At 30.9% G+C, this 15,631-nt stretch overlaps 4 protein-coding genes across 4 annotated transcripts; 2 read left to right on the plus strand and 2 right to left on the minus strand.

The window, feature by feature from the left end:
* The first annotated feature begins 1,949 nt into the window (after positions 1–1,949).
* On the plus strand, positions 1,950–2,851 carry LOC129915576 (larval cuticle protein A3A-like). The gene is made up of 2 exons (XM_055995184.1): positions 1,950–2,048; positions 2,118–2,851. The coding sequence occupies exons 1-2, from the start codon at positions 2,037–2,039 to the stop codon at positions 2,763–2,765; spliced, it is 660 nt and encodes a 219-aa protein (XP_055851159.1). The 5' UTR covers positions 1,950–2,036; the 3' UTR covers positions 2,766–2,851.
* A 1,922-nt stretch (positions 2,852–4,773) lies between these two features.
* On the minus strand, positions 4,774–5,987 carry LOC129915575 (larval cuticle protein A1A-like). Its single transcript, XM_055995183.1, has 2 exons — positions 5,577–5,987; positions 4,774–5,507 (listed from the first exon to the last, which is right to left on the minus strand). Exons 1-2 carry the CDS (start codon positions 5,727–5,729, stop codon positions 4,860–4,862), a joined length of 801 nt encoding a protein of 266 aa, XP_055851158.1. The 5' UTR covers positions 5,730–5,987; the 3' UTR covers positions 4,774–4,859.
* A 3,023-nt stretch (positions 5,988–9,010) lies between these two features.
* Positions 9,011–9,558, plus strand: LOC129915003 (larval cuticle protein A2B-like). Its single transcript, XM_055994457.1, has 2 exons — positions 9,011–9,022; positions 9,085–9,558. Exons 1-2 carry the CDS (start codon positions 9,011–9,013, stop codon positions 9,556–9,558), a joined length of 486 nt encoding a protein of 161 aa, XP_055850432.1.
* Positions 9,559–14,482: 4,924 nt separating this feature from the next.
* LOC129915578 (cuticle protein 7-like) lies at positions 14,483–15,631 on the minus strand. Its single transcript, XM_055995185.1, has 2 exons — positions 15,253–15,631; positions 14,483–15,165 (listed from the first exon to the last, which is right to left on the minus strand). The coding sequence occupies exons 1-2, from the start codon at positions 15,262–15,264 to the stop codon at positions 14,521–14,523; spliced, it is 657 nt and encodes a 218-aa protein (XP_055851160.1). The 5' UTR covers positions 15,265–15,631; the 3' UTR covers positions 14,483–14,520.

Consider the following 15,631-nt stretch of genomic DNA (forward strand, 5'->3'; position numbering starts at 1 on the left):
ACTCGATATATTACAAACTCAATATATCTATATTAAAGATTCACTAATTACCCCGCACTAACTAATTCGAGTGAAAAGATCTACCTATAGTTCAGTCATTATATTTGGAAATGCAAAATAAACCGAGAAAGCTCCAACAATTAAAAAAAATTTTTTTTAATCAAGAAAATACGATTGGAGAAGTTCTCCAGATTTTGGACAAAATCAAGAGAGATTTGGAAGCCGGGAAAGGGGCAGTCGCAAAAGATGTTGTTGAGAAGTACAAATCAGTTTTTTTGGCAAACAAGGGACTCGAGAGAGTTAAACAAATAAATTGAGAAATGAATGGGTACACAAATCTAGAGCTCCCGCCAAATTTTGCAGTGGGTGATGTCGAGTGGTTTTATTTGGCTCCACTCGTCTCTACAGATGTAGAGACATCTTTTAACTCCTTTAAAGCACTCTTAAGAGAAAAACTCATGTTTGTTAGAAATTACTACAATTAATTTTTATATTTCATTCTTTCTCTCAATAAATGCCTTTTTATGTCTTTTTCGGAGTTTTATTTTGCCTTTTTCTAAGTTTTTAGGTCCACAAGATCCTATCCCTGATGATGATAATCATTTTTGGATGGCATTCGTTGTTGTTAAGTTTTAAAAGAGAAAAGTTAAGCTAAGAAAAAAGTATAAGAAAAGTCAATATTAAGCCTTTTTAAAAATTCCCGCCAAGATTATTTTTTATAAAATTTTTAATTTATTTTTTATGAAATACCCTATTATTAACTTAACTATTATTTATGAACTATTTTTATTTAAATTCAATAAAAATTAAATTATAAACTTTAAAAATAAAATTTAGAAATGTTTTAATTTTCCCTCTCCCACATACATTAGATACAATAAACAAGAACAAGTTTCTTGAATTTTTATTTTTTTCATCTTAAGACCTTAAAACTAGAAATATCAAAATTATCAAAACTAGAAATTTTGATTTTTCACTTCATTTTTTGACAAAAATTCTAAACTTAAAATTCAAACTAAAAATTAACCAAAAGATCAACAAAATACAATTTTGCATAACAAGAAATGACACAAAAAATTCTGTTGTTACCTATAAAACTCTGTTTTGCAATTAAAAAGTATTTAACTCTATTAAAAGTTATTCCCTTTAAATTCAAAAATATTAATTCGAGTTATTTTTAAATTTGAATGGGGTAAATATTTTTTTTAAAAATTGTAATAATTCTGTCCATCGCTTATACCAAGAATCGCTTGTAGATAGAATACTTTTCGCGGATCACACTTTAAATAATTCTTCAAACTGTGTGTGAAACTTAAAGAAGTACTTTTTTCCTTACCATTTTTTAACTACTAGTTATTTTTTTTTTGTTATTTTCTCATTGTCAAATAATTCAATTTTATCTTTAAAAAATTAGGCTATCCCTTAAATGATGATTTAGTTATTGCATAAGGCTATTATAACTCATTTCACTTCAGTTGCAATTCCTAAAACAAAATTAAAAACATATCTACATAGGTATGGTTGTATGCAGATCCTCAAAAACTGTAAAAGTCGAAAATTTTCCGCTAAGATAAATTTACCATTTGAAAGTCCTATATTAAAGATGATAAACCTATTTTTTAAATTTTCGTTAACTGATTTTCCATTTGAAAGTAACTTACATACCTATAAAAAAATAAATTTTCATCAACCCTACCATAAAACCAAAGCAAGTGACAAAACAGTTAACAAAACTATTAAACTTTTTCCTTATTCCTTTTCATTGTATATACATCCACAGGTGAATGTCTTGAAATTCGATTTGGAGCATCATATGACCTTGATAGGTATATTAAAAGAAAATAAAAAAAATCAACCACATACTACCAGATTCCGGTATGATATGCTTTCAGCACATGAGACATCGCACTCACACGGATGGTTTATTCTTTTTTGATGTTGTACAAGAAATAAGTATAAAAGGAGAATTAAAGACCAACTACAATCAGTTCACTTCAGGTTCCATTACCAGAATAACATTAATTCAATCACTAAAAATGGCATTCAAAGTAAGCTTGAACATTAAAAATATATCAATGTTTTATCGAAATATTCATTCTTTATATTTTTACTTTCAGTTTGTTGCTTTCTTCGCTTGTCTTGCTGTTGCCAGCGCCGGATACATTGCTTCACCACTTGCTGCTGTTGCAACTCCAGTTTTGGCCAAGACCGAAGATCACGATCCTCATCCACAATACTCCTTCGGGTATGATGTCCAGGATGCCATTTCCGGCGACAACAAGAACCAACAGGAGACCCGCGATGGAGACATCGTTCATGGTCAATACTCTTTGAATGATGCCGATGGTTACAGACGCATCGTTGACTACACTGCCGACCCTATCAATGGATTCAACGCTGTTGTCCGCAGGGAACCATTAGGTGCTGCTGTCGCTGTCAAGACTGTTGCCGCCGCCCCAGCTTTGATCAAGTCCACTCCTTTGGCTTATGCTGCAGCTCCAGCTCTCGTCAAGTCATACGCTGCTGCTCCAGCTTTAATCAGATCTGCACCTTTGGCTTATGCAGCTGCTCCAGCTCCTTTGGCTTACTCTGCTTCCCCAATCTACCATCAAGCACCAGCATTGATCCGTTCAGCTCCAGCTTTACTCAAAACCTCATATGCTGCTCCAGCTTTGATCAAATCTGCTCCCGCTTTGGCTTACTCAACTGGCCCAGCATTGGTTAAGACCAGCTTCTCTTCCCCCATTATCTCATACGCTTACTAATTTATGATGACACATGGATATAGGAACTTCTCTTGTTGTTAATGTTATTGTTATTGTGAACCTGAAATACAAAACTGAAAACGAAATTAACTTAACTTTTTTATTCATCTATTCATCCTTTGAATTTATCAATATAGGACTTTTCTTCTTGTGAATCATTTTAAAAGCTTCAACATAATAAAAGGTAGGGTGACCCGTTATACCATACATATATCTTTGAAAAAGACCTTGTTTTCTAATAATATAACTCGTAAGGTACACATATGTTTCCACAATTAGAGTGTCTTATTTTTGTTAAGAGAAATTCGAATTCACAGTAGTTAAAGTGGGACAAAGGGTTGCCAGGTGTCATCACTTAAAAAAAAATTCACAAAATTGGATAAAACCTAATAAAGTATACTTTCTAATATTAAGACTAATAAAACGGTGTTACAAAAATGAGGTTTTAAAATATACGCGGGCAGAGACATATCAGGTTTTGTAGACCTAATCGCACTGAATATGAAACGGTATTTGAAAATCCCCTAACACCCCCAAAATCTGGAGTTACGGGCAAAAAACGGTTTTTTGGACCTTCACTCATTGAAAAAATTCTAGCTTCGACAATTTTTTACCCATTTTCGATTTTTTACAGTTTCTGATAGAAGATAAATATACCTTTTTAACAATGTATAAAACATGTAACTCGGTTAAACCACTTAGAATTTATAAGATGTCAAAGTTCAAAAATTCAATTTTTTTTTGTCATTTGCCCAACTTCGGCATCAATTTAAAGTATATGTTTTAAAAACAACATGCTATTTAAAAAATATATTCTAAAACTATATCTATTTCCCAATTGATCGAGGTATTTTTTATGAAAATCACTTCAAAATTGGCTTAGAAAAAAAAATTTTTCGATTTCAACCCAGATACAGAAATTCGAACTTTTAGGTATAGAACAAAAATGTTGTTTCGGCACGTAGTAGGATAAGTTGGGCGCCAGGATTTGATGAAAGGTTTTTGTAGAGGAGCTCAATACAAACATTTTTTCCTTTGGGAGGGGGGTCTATCTCTCCCCGTTTAGGTGGGAGGGGCATTTTTCTAAAAAAAAATTATCAAAATAAAAAAAAAATATTAAAAAACAACGGCAACACTTACAGTAATAAATGATACCATTTCCAAAAGGCAAAATTGTGCATTTGATTCTTATTTTTAAATCAATATAATATTACCAATACTTTTTGAAATAATCGATTTTAAAGTTAAAAATAGGAGAAAAAAAATTTTTAAACTCATTTTATACTATTTTTGTCCAGACTGTGAATTTTAGTAAATAAGATACTTAGACAGAAAACTGCCTCAATTAATTCCTTATCGATTGAATTTTTGAACTTTGACATCTTATAAATTCTAAGTGGTTTAACCGAGTTACATGTTTTATACATTGTTAAAAAGGTATATTTATCTTCTATCAGAAACTGTAAAAAATCGAAAATGGGTAAAAAATTGTCGAAGCTAGAATTTTTTCAATGAGTGAAGGTCCAAAAAACCGTTTTTTGCCCGTAACTCCAGATTTTGGGGGTGTTAGGGGATTTTCAAATACCGTTTCATATTCAGTGCGATTAGGTCTACAAAACCTGATATGTCTCTGCCCGCGTATATTTTAAAACCTCATTTTTGTAACACCGTTTTATTAGTCTTAATATTAGAAAGTATACTTTATTAGGTTTTATCCAATTTTGTGAATTTTTTTTTAAGTGATGACACCTGGCAACCCTTTGTCCCACTTTAACTACTGTGAATTCGAATTTCTCTTAACAAAAATAAGACACTCTAATTGTGGAAACATATGTGTACCTTACGAGTTATATTATTAGAAAACAAGGTCTTTTTCAAAGATATATGTATGGTATAACGGGTCACCCTACCTTTTATTATGTTGAAGCTTTTAAAATGATTCACAAGAAGAAAAGTCCTATATTGATAAATTCAAAGGATGAATAGATGAATAAAAAAGTTAAGTTAATTTCGTTTTCAGTTTTGTATTTCAGGTTCACAATAACAATAACATTAACAACAAGAGAAGTTCCTATATCCATGTGTCATCATAAATTAGTAAGCGTATGAGATAATGGGGGAAGAGAAGCTGGTCTTAACCAATGCTGGGCCAGTTGAGTAAGCCAAAGCGGGAGCAGATTTGATCAAAGCTGGAGCAGCATATGAGGTTTTGAGTAAAGCTGGAGCTGAACGGATCAATGCTGGTGCTTGATGGTAGATTGGGGAAGCAGAGTAAGCCAAAGGAGCTGGAGCAGCTGCATAAGCCAAAGGTGCAGATCTGATTAAAGCTGGAGCAGCAGCGTATGACTTGACGAGAGCTGGAGCTGCAGCATAAGCCAAAGGAGTGGACTTGATCAAAGCTGGGGCGGCGGCAACAGTCTTGACAGCGACAGCAGCACCTAATGGTTCCCTGCGGACAACAGCGTTGAATCCATTGATAGGGTCGGCAGTGTAGTCAACGATGCGTCTGTAACCATCGGCATCATTCAAAGAGTATTGACCATGAACGATGTCTCCATCGCGGGTCTCCTGTTGGTTCTTGTTGTCGCCGGAAATGGCATCCTGGACATCATACCCGAAGGAGTATTGTGGATGAGGATCGTGATCTTCGGTCTTGGCCAAAACTGGAGTTGCAACAGCAGCAAGTGGTGAAGCAATGTATCCGGCGCTGGCAACAGCAAGACAAGCGAAGAAAGCAACAAACTGAAAGTAAAAATATAAAGAATGAATATTTCGATAAAACATTGATATATTTTTAATGTTCAAGCTTACTTTGAATGCCATTTTTAGTGATTGAATTAATGTTATTCTGGTAATGGAACCTGAAGTGAACTGATTGTAGTTGGTCTTTAATTCTCCTTTTATACTTATTTCTTGTACAATATCAAAAAAGAATAAACCATCTGTGTAAGTGCGATGTCTCATGTGCTAAAAGCATATCATGCGTACCGGAATCTGGTAGTGGTGTGGTTGATTTTTTTTTTCTTTTAATGTATCAAGGTCAAACGATGCTCCAAATCGAATTTAAAGACATTCATCTGTGCCGATGGATATACAATAAAAAGGTACAATGAACCAGTTTTCTTTACTTGGTGACGATTCCTTTTTTGGATTTGTATCTTTTTTGTTGGAATTAAGAGCCGGATTCGGATGTTGATAAGCCGCTTAAAAAAATTATATAAAAAAAAAAAACAGACTCTCATACAGCGTGAATTGCATTGTTCTTTGCCACATTGATGACAATGTGTTGAGAGAACTTTTTGCGGGCTTGTTTAAATGAGTTTACTCTTGTAGATTGTTTTTATGGAATTGTAAAGTTTGTTATAGCTGTCAGTCAAACATCTTCACATGTAAGGCTACGATTTTTAACAATTCAATAAACTCCAATACCTTTAACTTTTTTTAAAGTTTGAATCTGAGGGTTCTCATTGTATGTCCCCTATCTGGAGTCAATAAAGAAACGTGATTGAATAACAATTTTATATCCAAAAGTTCCAATTAGTGAGTTTTTTTTCCATACAAACAAAATTTATTGTGGTGCTAAAAATAGATAAATAACATTGGCAAAAAAGTTGTGAAGTGTTTAATTTGGAACTGTAGGAGTGGGAAGTAGATCAGATCATTATTTATAAAATTATTGTGTTTTACAGTTCACTAACCTTTTTTATAAACTAGAATATTTTTTTACATCGTAGCTATCACTAGATCTTAACTTTTTGTAGGAGTAGGATCTTGATGTCAAGTTACAAATTCCTTTAAAGTAACATTAAATGCCATATGAAAATTTTGGAAAATAAAAGTAGGAAAATTTCATAAAAATTTTTGGCAACCGAACAACCAAATTCGCAGAATTGAGCCCGATGGTGGTTTTTTAAAAACCGAAACGTGTCACAAAATAAAATACCTAATTAAATGTTTTGAAAAATTAAATTTTTTAAATTAAAAAAAACTAAAATAGGTATAGGTACAATTAACTAAAATTTGTTAATATATTTTTATTTTTATTTATATTTGCATATAAAGGAACATTAAAAATGAAATTGAAATATTAATTACATAGCATTGCATTAAGAACGTGTGCCATAAAAAATTTAAAGCACAAGGTTCCTGAACTAGTTCAATTGCCCAATTTAAAAATGTTTGCAGCAAAATCGGAGCCAAAAAAACAGCACCAAATAGTTGTCCAATACCAATAAATAAAACTTTAGATAACTTGGTAGTTATTAATTTTTAAGCAATTACATTATTTGATAAAAAGGTAGGTTCACTCGGACGTATACATAACTTTTTTTGTTTTTAATAAAATTTAAACGGTTATAAAATTTCTATCTCTTACCAAACAAATCAATTGAGTTTGAGTAATATTTTTAATAAAGCACATGATTTGCTAACGTTTTTCTTGAGATCAAGAGAAATTCGGTTCGATGCCAGGGTTCGGACTTCAGTTTCAAAATTTAGAAGCAACTTTGAAAAAAAAAAGTGAAGTAGATCCAAAATTTTGGAAGTAGATTTCAAAATTCAACTTTTAGAACATTTATTTACAAAAGTATTCTAAAAAAAATTATTATTCAACAGAATTATTTTTTTTAACTTTTTTATTATGTTCTTTTCCAAAAAAACCTTTCTCATTTAGTGGTTGCAACGGTGCCGTTTATCACACGGCATAATCTAACAAAGAAGTTTTTGATTTTTTTTTTTGTAATATTGTTGGAGAATAGGTATTTAAAAAAAAATTTTTTTTTTGTTTTTGTTTAAAAAAAGTCGTTCTGACTAAATTCTTATTAGAACAAAATTTCAATTGGTTTGTCTTAAAAAAAAAAACGATTTTTCAACAGTATTTTCAATTTTTTTATAAAAAAAAATCCAAAATTCATTTTTTTGAATAATTTTCTGAATTTTAAATAAGAGATACTAAAACATTTTTCAGCGAATAAATATCTTTTAAATGATTGACTTGAAAATCAAGAAAATGGTTCTATGATATCGAATAATGTTTTTTTTGTTGAATTTTTTGAAGTTTTTGGTTAGAGCCTACAGATTTTTTTAATGAAAATCGTAAGAGCCATTTTTGTTTAGAAAAATTTCAAAGATATTTATGAAATTTCTCAAAACAATTTAGCTTGAGTTAAAGACAGAAAAATTAGATATGTAGATAAACAGGCAGACAAAATATCTGGACCCTCTTTTTTCGCATCCACCATTATCGTATTACTGTCATTTCTGAGCTCGATTTCTTAAACATAATGCATAATATTATAAATTTAGTGCTTCTCCCCCTTGTTAGGGGAACAAATATTCACCTCAACGTTTTGATGTAGGTTTGATGCTCTGAAATAGAAGTAGAACTGACTTTTATGTCTTCTACTTTTTCTTTGTCACTTTAAGAGGTCGTATACAAGACATGAACTGTTAAAAGTTTCAGCTGAAAATTGCATGTCTGTATAGTTTCCCTATTACATTAAAACCTAATTTGAATGAAATATAGTGCATCCCATAAAACCAAGCTTCTTTTTAATGATTTTATCAAAGTTTTATGATAATGTGATTACAAGACAATAATTTAAAAAGAGAAACTCATTGGATTTAAGGACCTATTATTGCAAACCATAAAACGAATCCCTAAAAAATCTGTCTTCCAATCTTCGTTTTTAGGTCAAGTCATTAAAAAAAAGATCCCTTCTTTTAAAAGACATAAAAATCCTCACGCAGATCGCAGACATATTTGTAGCAATTTCCATTGCCATTGTCCATCGATTTTATTGCATTTATTTTCCACCAACAAACAAACACAAAAAAAACATTAATTACCAGAAGCCAAAAAAGTAAAAGGGATTGTATATTTAGCTCTGTTGGAGGATGGTCCATGTGCGGAGGCAAAGTATATCAGTTGACCTCTGCAAAGTGCATTCAAGTGAATGTCTTATCTTCTGCACACGTGAGAGGAAGACTTTGCCGGCTAAAAATAAAAAACAAACTGGTTTCTACCAAACTCCACCACTTACCTACTGAACGAAAACGAACACAAAAGAAAGATGTGTCCAGTAATCCCAATAAATTGGTCTTGTGTTGACCTTGACAGATATACTGTTCCAGACATTCAATTCTCATGAAACATATAATTTGCCAGTCGAATTGTATAAAAGCACATGAGTCATTGAAGTTGGTCATCAGAACTGAAATCCTTTATCCACAATCAAGACTTAAAAATGGCATTTAAAGTAAGTTCTTCCACTGGCACTTACAGGATTTAAAGACTATAATTAATTGTTTTTATTTGTAGATTTGTGTCCTATTAGCATGCATTGCTCTTGCCCGAGCTGGTCTTGTACCTTCTTTAGCTGAGTCTTTGCCTAAGAAATCCGATTTGGATGATCCTCATCCCCAATACACCTTTGGGTATGATGTTCAAGATGCAGTTTCTGGAGACTCAAAAAATCAATACGAAACCCGTGATGGAGATTTAGTTCGTGGTCAATACTCGTTAGTTGACGCTGACGGATTTAGACGAATTGTTGATTATACAGCTGATCCAGAACACGGTTTCAATGCCGTAGTTCGAAAGGAACCTTTAAGTGGTGCTGTTAAAGAGGCTGTTGCAACTCCACTTGCAAGGCAAGTTCAACCAGCTCCTGTTCCGTATTCAGCTTTACCAGCGTTACAAAAAACACAACAATCTCCACCTTTGTTCACTCCTGCTAGCAACGCAATTGTTAAAACAACATTCACCTCGCCAATTTCTTCGTACACTTACTAAACAGTGTTTTGTTAATTTTATGTTTAAAATGATTTATTAAAATTAAGATTATTTTTTAAAGAATTTTTTGTTTGTTTCTCTTTGAGTCAAAACCTCATTTTGAACTCTAGAAAATATCTTAAACCAAACAATCTGCCAGAATTTCTACCAAAAGCTGAATCTGTTATCAACAATAGGGTTCAAGGCCGAATAATCGGTTGCATTGCTAATCTAAATTCAAAAACTGTTATCAAAATCACGTATGCAAGTCACGCAAATGAAGTCGACTTACTGACTTACAAATTAATTTTGTGAGTGGGCAGAGAAGTGTGATGTGTGGTTTAAGGTAAACGTAAGCCCAGGTAAGTAACCAAAAGATTGCATAATGGATTCTCCGCCCTGATGGAATTTGTATACTGACGACGACGACTATTTCAAGATAAAATCTTTAATTTTCGATTAAATTTTCCTTCTGTGAATGAAAACAGACAAAATTAAAGAATTGAACTTAATAAAAAATCAGAGCAAAAGTCAATGTCAGAGCTGAGCTTAGCTAAGCTGAGTATTTTTTTGGTTGAGCTGTGAAGGTATTTAGGTATCAATTTTTTTTTTTAAGAGGCTTTGATATTATCTGACATTTATCATACAAAAATATCTAGGTACTACCTACTGTTGGCAGTTGGTTAGGTTAGCTTAAAAATTCAACTCGTCGAATTACGCTAATGTTATAATGAAATAAATTACCTACATTTTGTGAGGAAATATAATTGCTTTTTGGTAGATTGTTGACGTGCTTTTGGTATATAATTTCAGTCAAAATGAAATTTATTTTGTTGATTTTTAGTTTATACAAATTGTACGTGCGTTTTAGCTCGTGAAGATTGTGGAATTCATGGAATGTGTATGCTACGGAATTTCCGGCAAGTAATTAACATAATACAGTTTTTGTTTTGTCTAACGGATTTATATCAATGTCAAGTGAGGTCATAAAGTTATGAGATTTAATGGTATTTTTTCAACCGGAAAATATGCTGTTTCAAACATAATATAACTTATTTTTTCTAGCTAATATTGAGGGATTCATGTAAACGAAAGAGTTGATGTGCAAACTTCTTTTCATGAATTTTGTTTAATTATTTTGTATTGCGGACATCAATAAATATTTAGATATGTACAATACTACAAATTATTATAAAAATTAACAATTAATAGAGCCACCGTTGTTTTCTCTGCTGTTGAAAGAGATACTGTTATTTTCGAAAGGCACATTGGCCAAAAATAAAAGTTTTTCGAATATAGCTTCACTGAACCAAAAAGGTACATAAAATTAATGAATTCGTACATTAATTTAATGTAAAAATTCATGGCAAATGAGCCAATGTACAAATTCATTAAATTTAAGAATCTTTTTATGAACAAATTCATAAGGGAATGAATCTTTCTTAAAAATTAAGAATGAGTTCTTAAATTTTATGAATTTGTTCATAAACGAATTCGAAAATGTTTGAACATGTTTAAGAAAAGTTTCTTAGATTTTAAGAAAAGTTTCTTAGATTTTAAGAAAAGTTTCTTAGATTTAAAGAAAAGTTTCTTACATTTTAAGATTATTTCTTGAATTTTATGATTTTTTTCATCAATTTCGTAAAAATTTAAATGAAATGTTGCTTAAATTTTATGAAAAAAATACTAAAAACTATGAATTTTTCTTAAAGTTTTATGATTGTTTTCACAAAATATAATACGCTTTTCATTAAAATGTATGCATTTATTTATATAAATGCATATAATACATACACCCTACAAACAATTTTGCCTCTATAAAGCTTTATAGAAGCAATGGTAGCATCTATAAAGCTTTATAGAAGCAAAATTGTTAGTTGGGCATTACCATTTCCATTCCAAGCCTTTAATTTGTTCCTAAAAAAAATTGTATCCCAAACAAACAAACAGCAAAAGAAAACAACCCAAAATCTAAAACAAAAAAATGAAAATAGTTTTTAAAAATTAAATAAATTATTAAGTTTAAACGTTATAAAAATGTTTTATTGATCATTATCACTATAAGTTTCAGTATGAAGTTAATTTTTAATTTAATTTTACTTTTTTAATGGATGCATCATCTGGAAAGATAGAAAAAAGATTGTATTAGTAAAATTAATATGTAGTACTTGGTTTAAAAAATTGAAATAGCTAGAAGAAGAAATTATCTTTTACCTTATTGTAATCGGCAGCATTAGACTATGGAGCTGAAAAAAAAAAACAATACAAAATTGAATAAGTTGGGGAAAAATAAAAATATAAAGAATTTAGGTTGATAATATTAAGTTAAAACAAAATTTAAATATTTAGAGAAATAAAATAAAATTCAACACTTACCTACTAAATTCTATGTGTACAGGACAATTTCAAGTGTACAGGATTAGTTGAGAATCGCCATTAATATGGTTTTTATTTTGTGTCGATTTTTTCCCCTTTGCCGGTCCAAATTTTAAGATTACGTATGTGCCTCCTTATTTCACAAAAATATCAAATCACGATTTTTAATTTTAAAACATGCACCTATAACAAAAAAAATTAAAATATGTTAAATATATAAAAGAAAGCAATTTTTAACATTCTATGTTCTTATACTTATCTGAGTATATGGGAAATAGGCAACGGGAACCACCAATATTTAACACTGTTAAATGTACTTATACTCTTCAAATTGTCTACTTGTTTTGGCAACAACCGTCCACTTTGAATATCAGATTTTAAATTAAATCCTCAAAGAAATCTTTCTGAGACATAGATTCAGAACAACAGTTATTATTTTATAGATTGATGAAAAAGTACATAGACTTTAAGAAAATATACTTAAAAACTCAAAAAAACGTAAGAATTTTTTCATAAATTATATAGGTATGTATACTTTCATAATATTTAATGAATTAATTCTTAAATTTTGGAAAAATATGAATTTCGAACTTAAAAAGTATGAATAGATTCTTAAATTTTAAGAATTAGTTCTTAATACCGAATACAGGATAACGGTAAAATATTCGTTATTTTTCGATTTATGAAAAATACATTCATTTTAAGAAAAAGTACTTAAAAACACAAAATTAATGAACTTCTTACAACTGTAATTTTGAAAATTGATTATATCAATCTTAGAAGGGAAAAAAAGTCAATTTTAAAAATTATCTTAACTCAAAATACAACTGAATGGAAAATAATAGTGAATTTCGTTCATAAAAGTAGGTCCAGATTCTAAGATTCAGTAAAATATTCTTTCGAATTTAGGCTAGAAGTTTATGAATTTATTCATTAACCTTCGTATTTGTTCTTAAAAAAAATTCATAAAAATATTTTCCATAGGAAATTTTTTATGAAAACTTATTCTTAAATTTTATGAATTGTTCTTAAAAATAATTTTTTTTTTAAGAATTCGTACTTAAATTTAATGAATATTTCTTAAAAATTTATGAATTTCGGTTTATGATTCATAGTTTTTAAGAATAATAATTTTTTCAGTGTTTTTTAGAAGCAATAACTTCTAACTTATTCCTCGTATCTAAAATATTTCCATTAAACATCTTGCAGAGATATAAAGAAATAAAATAAAAAAATTTTTTGTCTTTATGTTTAAAAATATTTTCATCGAAAGTCTAATAAATTGTAGGTACCCAATAAAGCGACATTTACAAAAGTTTATAATTTTTAAATATATATAATTATTTGTTGTAGGTGGCCAGTCGGAGGAAAGAAACAATAATTACTTATTTGGAAATTTTTATCTTTAGCCACGATTTTGGAACTTTTCACTATAAACATATCGAAAACGCTTTATTTTTTCTAAGAAATTAAAAACCTTAAAAATTATTTTTTTTTTTTTCAAGAAATGATGCAAGAAATTTACAGTAGCAACCTTTATTAGCAAACCTTAGAGGATTCGCGTGACTTAAATGAACATGAGTGAGTGCATGATTTGATAACACTGCATTTTACTTGCAATTAAGTTAGTATTGGCCAAGTTTAAGATTCGACGTACGACGATAGAGAATGCGAAAAAAGTGCATCCCATTATTCTGTCTCTCTGTCAATCTATATTTATTTCGAACTATAACCGAATTAATTTTATTTTTCGGAACAAAATCAAATGTAAACAAAATGAAAAAAAAACCTTTCTTCTCTCAAAAATGGTTTAAATGATAAAAAATTATTTTGTAGAAATGTTTCCTTCATTTCTATACTACTCGCTACCAATTTAATAGGTTTTTATACAAAAGTGTTTTTGTTACCAAAAGATTAAAAATAATTAAAATTTAAGAAAACATTATTTTTGGATTTTTTTTTTTTTTATCTCAAAATTGTTTTTAGAAATTATTTTTTTTTAAAGTTTTTGATAATTTTTTTTTTATAATTTGAATTTTAAGTGTTGATTAATATTTTCTTAAAAATGATAGATATTCCTTTTCTTATTGAAAAATTAACGATATTTTTTATACACGGAGAAGCCTGGCTGGAAATGGCTAATAACTACACTTTTTACTGAGGCTATGACTGTTAAAAAAAAATATAGCCAAAAATTCTATCCCAACCAGTTCGTACAATTTTGACTCTTTTTCGGTCAGTGAATTTTCACAAATTTATTTTTTTATAACTGTCAATTCAATTGAATAAAAATGTAATACAAACTAACTATAACCAGTAGATAATCAAAACGCTTCCAACGATATCTCATTTGCCAAATTAAAATGAGAAACTTGGAAGCTATGAGGGAAGAGATGAACATTCATGAACACAATTCCTGACTCATGTCCCTAAACAAGGTTAAGTTATTAAATTGCAGAGTTTTAATCGGGTTTTTCTATCAACTAAGAAGTTCTAATTTCTATTAGCGTTCCTAGATTTGCAAACATTTTTGTTTTTTTTTTTTTTTTACTAATTAATTTATTTTCCATTATCAACAACATTCAGACTTAATATTTGGCGCAGTTTTTAGTATGCATACGAGATGATTGGTGATGCAAAGCTTGTCTTCACTATCGCTGGCCCTTGAGCATAAGCCAATGGAGCTGGAGCGGCAGCATAAGCTAGTGGCGCTGGAGCAGCCCTCAACAAAGCTGGAGCAGCAGAGTAAGCTAATGGAGCTGAAGCACTCCTCAACAAAGGAGCTGAGTAAGCAAATGGTGCTGGAGCAGCCTTCAACAAAGCTGGAGCGGCAGCATAGGCGAGTGGTGCTGGGGCGGCTTTCAACAAAGCTGGAGCGGCGGCATAGGCGAGTGGTGCTGGGGCGGCCTTGATCAAAGCTGGAGCAGCAGCAACAGCAACACCGAGAGGTTCACGACGGACAACAGCGTTGAATCCATTGACTGAATCAGCAGAGTAATCCACAATACGTCTGTAACCATCAGCATCGTTCAACGAGTATTGACCGCGGACAACATCTCCTTCACGGGTCTCAACTTGGTTCTTGCTGTCTCCAGAAAGCGAATCTTGTACGTCGTATCCGTAGCTGTATTGTGGGTAAGGATCATAAGGTTCAGCTCTGGCCAAAAGAGGTTGAGCAACAGCAGCAACTGGAGCAACAGCTGGAAGAAGTCCGGCGCTAGCAACAGCGACGCAAGCGAAGAAAGCAATAAACTAAAAAGCAAAGCAAAAAAAATATATAAAATCAATCCATTAATTTATGCGAGTTGGATAAAATGTGGCAAGTTCGTGCGGACGTACCTTGAATGCCATATTAGATTTGATTAATTTTTTTTTGTTGTTGGTTGATAGTGGGTTGATAGTGTTGATTGAACAGTGAGTTCGTACTGATTTCAATTTGACTATCACAATGCTTTTATAGTCAAGTTATCGATAGTAACTTCAAATCGGATCAATTCCTACCCCGAATTTGAATTGTCACACACTTGGAATGTGACAATGTGGGTTTTTTTTTAATTTCATTTTCTTTTGCAAAAAGAACATTTTAAGTGCAAGGTCATGCTGGCTTAGTCTTGGCCAAGAAAAATTTTCTGTGCGAATTCCAATTGAATTGTTAAAAATCCTCGAAATGAAATTCCATTGTGTGCCTTTCATTAAAAGTTGCATCGTAGCCGACACC

This window comes from Episyrphus balteatus, chromosome 3, assembly GCF_945859705.1.
Source record: "Episyrphus balteatus chromosome 3, idEpiBalt1.1, whole genome shotgun sequence".
Taxonomy (NCBI): Eukaryota; Metazoa; Arthropoda; class Insecta; order Diptera; family Syrphidae; genus Episyrphus; species Episyrphus balteatus.